The 7287-nt window shown below is 45.2% G+C and overlaps 1 protein-coding gene across 2 annotated transcripts in view; it reads right to left on the reverse strand.

The window, feature by feature from the left end:
- Positions 1-3310, reverse strand: part of DPEP1 (dipeptidase 1) — a 199145-nt gene extending 195835 nt beyond the window's left edge. The window contains exon 1 of one of the 2 annotated variants that reach the window (XR_015302468.1): positions 2900-3256. Coding sequence is in view for 1 of the 2 variants with exons in the window: in XM_086945795.1 (XP_086801921.1) it covers positions 2900-3009 (110 nt within the window). In the remaining variant the exon portion in view is untranslated. Of the gene's footprint in view, positions 1-2899 lie in introns of both variants that reach the window. The other variant, XM_086945795.1, reaches the window with a different exon arrangement.
- Between the last annotated feature and the right edge of the window lie 3977 nt (positions 3311-7287).

Genomic DNA, 7287 nt, shown 5'->3' on the forward strand with positions numbered 1-7287 from the left:
CCACCCTTTAGACTGGAGTACATGAATGAGGGTTTTTTATCGGTACCCTACGCATATGTTGCAAACCCTGGTTACTCAGGTCAAGTGATCCATTCCCCTTTGATATTGAATATAAAGCAAGGATTCAAACCCTTCTTTCTCCCTCCTTTTGATTTACTGTAGAATTAGTATAGTGAACATATTAAAGAAATTTGAATGGTCGATATGTTAGTCAGTTATTTGGATTGAGAAGGATAGTGGAGGGATAGAAGAGGGAAAAAGGTTTGCATTTATATAGCGCTTGCTACACTTGCTGGAGTGCTGAAGCGCTTGTTTGACGAGAAGCATGCTTCTTTTGAACCCAGAAAGGATTAGTGGTGAATTAGTATACTGAAAATAGGAAAGTCATTTGAGTGGTGGATATGTTAATCAGTTATTTGGATTGAGAAGGATAGTGGAGGGATATGTACATGTACATATTTCAGTAATTGCCAAATATGAAAATAATGTAGGCAAAATGGCACGACAATCCGCATACACAGTTGTAAGTAGTTTCAGCTAAGACATAATAATTTCAGGGTCGTTTTTAAGTTCTTGTAAAACTACCAAGCAGTTATTTCATCATATTATCCCTTTAAAAAGAAAAATCCACAAGTGAGCACTCCAGATTAGGCCCTCTCTCGGTGTATCGCCAGCCTCTAATTCAAGTTGTGTGCTGCTAGAAGGTCAGAACTATGAAGTGTATGCGAGGCCTTGACCCATCCTTTTCTTATTACTGACCTGAAAACGTCTAGCATCCTCCTTTGCATCCATCCGTCACTTTGTCATTCACTGTTCTTTTTCTCTTTGCCATCTCCCTTCTCTACAATTTTGCTTCCTAGTCTTCTCTCTCTACACCAATCTCTTTCCTCACTTCATCCTTTCTTTGTCCCTTTTACTCACACCCCCTCCATGTGCTTATCCAGATATATTTCCCTCCTCTCTATCCTTTGTCCCGCTCTTCTCTCCCTCAATTATTTTTACTCTTTCTTCTCCTCTCTGTTGGTTTCTACTCCCCACTACGGTCTCATTTCCTTTTGTCTCTCTCCTTTGCTTATCTCTCCTCTGCTTTAACCCCCTCCTTTTGCTCCAAGATAGAGGGCAAATTAGTTGTTTCACTGCAACATTGTCAAGAAATGCATTTTCGTTTTACCAGTTTCTAGTAATATTTTTCTTTAAATGTAAAATTATTTCAGTTCAGTTTTTTATTCCATCGCTCAAGCCGTGCAAAGCACCCTCCCCATTCCATCAACGGATGGAATTCCATTAGAATGATCCCTCTGTCTCAATCTGGTACATCAGGGCACCGTTTTTAACTCAAGAAGGCTGGCTTCTGAATAGCCTTGGGTAGGCCAGAATCTTCCTTGGGTGGGCCCGGCTCACACTCTAGAACCGGGCTCGGGCACCTACCATGCAATTACAAGTTAACCCCCTTGGAATGGAGAATACTGGTGCGGACATGGAATTACCATGAGGAATTCCACACGGTATGGCCGATTCCGAGGGCTTTAACGCACGCATTAGTAAATGTGGCTTCCCTGTCTCCTGTGGTTGGAGGGCGGCAAGAGACAAGAGCGGAGGAAATAGCACCTATTTAAGTCCACTTGGAGCCAGCACTGGCATCCGAGGTCTGGACTGATGGGACTAAATTCACAAACTCCAGTGAGCAGCATATCTGCAGCATTTAGTGACACCCATTTAGCTTGAAACTGCTCGCCCTGTTGTCATTACACTCTGGTTTGAATGTGGCACAGGTCTCCTTAAACTCTGTCAAATTAGAAGGTTGCCTCGGGCCGGTTCTTGGTCGCCAGGGTATCACTTTCAGAAAACAAACCTATACATTTTCACAATGGTGGCAGTCTCAGCAAAGAGTCCAGTGTCTGGATGAGCAATGAAAATGAACTAACTTCGGACTCATCTGTGCGGTCGTGCATCGTGAGCAGAAGGCACGGGAGTTCTTGATAGGAACCTTCAGTGACCCAGACACTTCCTTCTTCACAACCCAGAGAGGCAACTAAATTCACAATGTGCATTGTGAAAAATAGTGCTTCGCATTCCCTTAACACCACTGTGGTGTTAATAGAAATGTAATGGAAAGTTCTGCACCCGGGCAAAGATAGAGCAAATGCATTTTTACCATTCTGCGCCTCGAAAAATGGGAAAAGAGCAAACCAAAAGTAGGCAGGGTTACATTACATAAGGTTTTCCACAGAGAAAAAAGGGGCAAGAGTGTTAATCCATTGTTCCTGCCCCCCCTTCCATATACATGGGAACAAATAAATATGCATCCACATTCAAATGGGAGATATATCAGACTAAGTAAATGTAAATGTGTGTATACTTGTAGCGCACTGCCGCCCCATCTTGGGGCATCCTGGCGCTGTATACCGCTGTGGAACCCTTCCTGGCTTTCCCTGTGAGATGCCCCCTCCTGGGCACCCCCAAGGTGAAGCCAGGCATCCCAGCGCTGTTGGGGCCGTTGTAATACTCGGTATTTATAGTGCCTACAGATGACAAAAGTACGATCCAAGGCGCTATATGACAAACGAGTTTTAAATAAGTTTCACGCGAAATCAGTTTTCCTCATTTAATTAAGCTTAAGCAGCTAAAAAGAGCAACATATATGTATGTTTTATTATTTACCAAAAGGTATTCATGGGCCGTGTCTTCTTTGATATGAACTCTATCACACAACTCAAGTGTTGTGCCACACTTTTTGGAATGTTTTAACCATCCCTTTCTAGTGGTTTGCTCTTGTGCAAATGTGTTCATGTAAAACGTTAGACTAACACGTGTTTGTTCCAGTCCTCGTGACAAAAGCAACACAGAGAAATTATGGAGAAAAAAAGTGGCTGTGACCTTTCGGAAGTGCTTTACCTACCCGTCGATGACAGGGGTCGCCCCCATTATTCTTAGCGCCTGCTCTCGGAAGCTGTCCGCATCGATGAACTTGAGGAAGGCGCAGAAGACGAGGAGCCCGCGCGGAGCCATCTCCCTTCAGCGCGTGCAGTCAGTCGATGGGACCGGACCTGGCTCAGAGCGCCACCTCACCTCACCTCACCTCACCTGCCCAGGTCGGCGCGCGCTGCTTCTCCGGCACCTGAGCTACAGGTCAGTCACCCTTGAATGGAGGCAGGTGACGCCTCAGCTGAGCAGGGACAGTTAATATGCCACTACCTAGGTGGAAGCATTGCTTCATCATGACACTTTTATTAACTACATATACACGCTGGAGAATGATTTCCTTGAAGTGGGAGGAGCTTTGGACGCCTGGCCCCACCTGAGCGGTCACACCTACCCTCCTTAGCAGCTGAAACAAATATATCGGGGCCCGCCCCCCCCCCCCCCCCCACTCCCCCATGATACGTGCAATTTGAAAATCCTACATTCTCCACCGGTTATAGCCATGTCTTGTTTAGCTCACTAAAAAGCACTGGCAAATACATTAGGTTTCGCCTATGTGATTAATAATAAGTTGTTTTTTTGTTGTAAGTTGAAGCTTGCTGAGTAGTTGTCCCATATACCTTATTGAAATTCTGTGAAAGTGCTATGACCTGTTTATGTAAAAAAAAGTCAATATATTGTGCTATTACTAGGGGTATAGTGCGGATAAGTAATAGCAAATTGTTGAAAAATGAAATGAAAAAGGTGAATAATAGACTGAATTGATGTAATAGCAATATTATTTGTGTAGAGGAGTTCTAACAACTTTTGGGCCAGGTGCCATTGAACCTTCTGCACTATTGAAATCATGACCCTGTTATCTGTAAGGTAGCTGCACTTTTGACTGCCTGTTTAGTTTTAAATTCGTGCAGAAATCTGGGTTTAGTGGGGTGCCTGGAGCTTTTGGCTCCGGTGCCACTGCACCTGCTGAGACATTCAAATCAAGTCCCTTTTAACTGCAAGGTAACTGCAATTGTGACTGCCTGTTTAGTAGTCAAATATAGCAATAATATGTGTTTAGAGGAGTTCTGGCAACTTTTCACCCCGGTGCAACTGCACCTGCTGCACCATTCAAATCAAGTCCCTTTTAACTGCAAGGTAACTGCACTTGTGAGTGCCTCTTTAAGAATAAAATGTGGCAAAGGTAGGTGTTCAGTGGAGTGCCTGGAGCTTTTGGTACTGGTGCCACTGTACCTGCTGCACCATTGACATTATGACTCCAGGGCTTGCTAAATGCATGCACTTGTGACTGCCTGCTTAGTGGTAAAATATAGCAATATTTGGTGTTTAGTGGAGTTATGACAACTTTTTTGCCCCAGCGCCAATACACCTGCTGCACCATTTATATCATGACCCGGTTGTGCACCTGTGACTTCCTGTTTAGTTTAGAATTTTAGCAATAATCTGAGGTTAGTGGGGCCCCTAGAGCTTTTGGCCCCGGTGCCACTTCACCTGCTGCAACATTCAAATCAAGTTCATTTTAACTGCGAGGTAACTGCCTGTTTAGTAGTCAAATATAGCAATATTATGTGTTTAGAGGAGTTCTCACAACTTTTGGCCCTGTGCCATTGCACCTGCTGAACCATTCAAATCAAGTCCCTTTTAACTTCAAGTTAGCTGCACTTGTGGCTGCCCGTTTAGTAGTAACATATAGCAAAGTTCTTGTATATTAACACTATTTTTAACCTGCAATGTTTATTGCAACATTTAGAATTTGATCATAATGACCAAATTGATTACATTGAAAAAATCAACCCGTTAATGGAATTTCCCGAAACGTTCTAAGGCCAAAGCAATTGCTATACACAACTAAGTAATAAAAAGCAAGCATTCCAGCATACTGTTGTGGGAAGAGATCTCATCTTGACATTGAATGGGGCTTAAACAGTATTAACAGCTTTAGTAGAAGTATCGTAAATGCGTGCATCCAGGGGAAGTTAGCAAAAAAAAAGTTCCACACAAAAGCTAATAGACAGTAATTCAGCAATGGGAACTGATAAGATCCCTCTTTTAAGATATATTAAATACAAGACATTTCACAAGCACAGCTCGAGCTCTGCTTTCCAGCTCACATTAGTTCTCACCAGGTGATATTGTCTGTTCGCTGTGTTCTCATGTCAAGTGCACAGGCGCCAGGTGAGTTGGAAGTGAAGCAGAGCCATGAAATGGCAGGGCGGGGATATGTAATAAATAGCTATCCTACCTGCATGGAAGAGAGATGTAGCGGCCTGTCAGGGTTTGTAGATGCAGCTTCCGGCCAGTGGCGTAATGAAACTTGAGGGGCACCCCCTACAAAGTACACAAGCCTCCCCCTCCTTATCTGACATACCCGGGGGCCTCCTGGAGCTCGCCCCACCACAGGGGTTTATGTTACACCACTGCTTCTGGCAGTGTTTTGAATAGAAATATAGAAAGGCTGGTGCCCACTACCCAAAGTACCCATTTTCTCCTGAGTAGTGCTGGTACTCTCCAGGGCACAAGTCCTAAAAAAAGAAGTGGGGGGACGCTGTCACCGGAAGTGACGTCACGACCGAAAGTGACGTCACAAAAGGTGGCTTGCACCATTGCCTCCTCTCGCTCACCCCTTTGATGCAATTGCATCTAAGAAGTCAGCGCGTGAGCAGCGTGCTGTGAGCTCCGATCTCGTCCCAGAGAGGCCAAAGAGTGAAGTCCAGCTGTTTGCAGGGGGGACGCCGTCCAACCGGTAAAATAAGTGGGGGGACGCCGTCCACCATCTCGAGCCCTGGTACTCTCCCATCAAATACTTTGCATCAGTGCTAAAATGTACAGGTGGTCCCTTCCATATTAAAGAAGCGCCGGTACTCAGTACCGGATAGCACCTGCCTATTTAAAGCTCTGGCTTCCGGGATACAAACAGTTTTAATCTGTAGAACCTCACCTGGCTGGAAATGAAAATTAAGGTGACTCATGAAATTTACATTTAATTACTGCTGGTGCGCTAGGTCTGCGACCTAATAATTGTAGGCTCAAGTTTCCCAGGTGCATGCACGATTTACCAATAAAGTCCAGGTATTTCCTTTAGATACTAGTAACTCGGGTGTCTAGTCTCGAATTGAATACAGGATAAACAGAACTACATGTCCCAGAATGCACAGCAAAAGCCTTGGCTGAATGAGCTATTCACCGGTGTACCTCGGAAACGCTCGCTTCGGGTTATAAACAAGCCTAGATAGGCGCAAGTACATCTGCTGTTGACTATGGGTCTGGCACGCAATAAGTTGGCAGCATCTTCTGGGACTGCAGCTGTCAGTTCGAGTCGTGGCAAAGCCAACAATTCCCACCGCGGTCGATGAATCGAGACCCCATAATCAGGGAAAACCGTTCAACTTAATCCAGTTTTGATTGTTTGGGTCATCTGAGTCATGCGGGTAAAATGGGGTTCGGGACATCCAACACTACAACGCCTGGAAAAAAAGGCGTGGTCGAGTTTAGTGTACTGTACACCATACGTGTAGGCGTAGCCAATAATAAGATCATCAGATGACTCCAGGTCACCGGGGAAACCACGCTCCAGGCCGGAGTTTCCTTTTTACAGATCATTGCTTGCTGGCGCGTTCGCTTCATTGGTTCTGGTGAATGGATCAAGACGACGGTTCTCTGCATGCTTTGGGCAGACAAACCAACAAAGCCCAGGACTGGAAACTGGCGTTCTCTGGTGATATGACGTCATCTGATCGACTTACCCGTTCCACAATATGGCAAAGCCCATCAGCGGCAATGCGTCTAGACATCACAGGTCTCGAAGAATAATTTGATCAGCTCTCCGCTTGTGGAATGGATAAGGGGACGAGAAAGAGCTACCGACAATGCAGTACGCTTAACATCCCCAGCTTGTCTAGAGGGCTGATAGCATGTCGGACATATAGACATTTGGTCAGTTGATGACATGTTCCCCAGCACTCCCAGCAGACACAAATGGATTTAAGCAAATGCATATTCTATTCTTTCATGGCAGGTGGGTACACGCCAGGATCAGGGATGAAAAAGGCCTTGAGGAAACTCGAGTAGTCCGAATCATGAGTCGAAGCCTGTCAGCTAATTATTTAGGAAGAAGAACAAACAATCCACCCACGAGGGGCGACCTCTGTGTATTAGAGGGCAGCAAATAGGCGTAAGTAGCTCTCTTCCAGTTGCACAGGGAAACCAACACTGTCAAAGCCAACAGGCCTGCCTTGCATTTTCTGTTTTTAAGCAAGACATATTTTGTTTATTAGCCAAGGGGCGCGCAGTACTTGTGTTTCAGCAGGGGAACTGCGGGGGGCCCTGCATCTTGTCATCAGTCCGGCAGGAGTGATAAAGGTGACT

Source organism: Lissotriton vulgaris, chromosome 12 (assembly GCF_964263255.1).
Source record: "Lissotriton vulgaris chromosome 12, aLisVul1.2, whole genome shotgun sequence".
NCBI classification, from domain to species: domain Eukaryota; kingdom Metazoa; phylum Chordata; class Amphibia; order Caudata; family Salamandridae; genus Lissotriton; species Lissotriton vulgaris.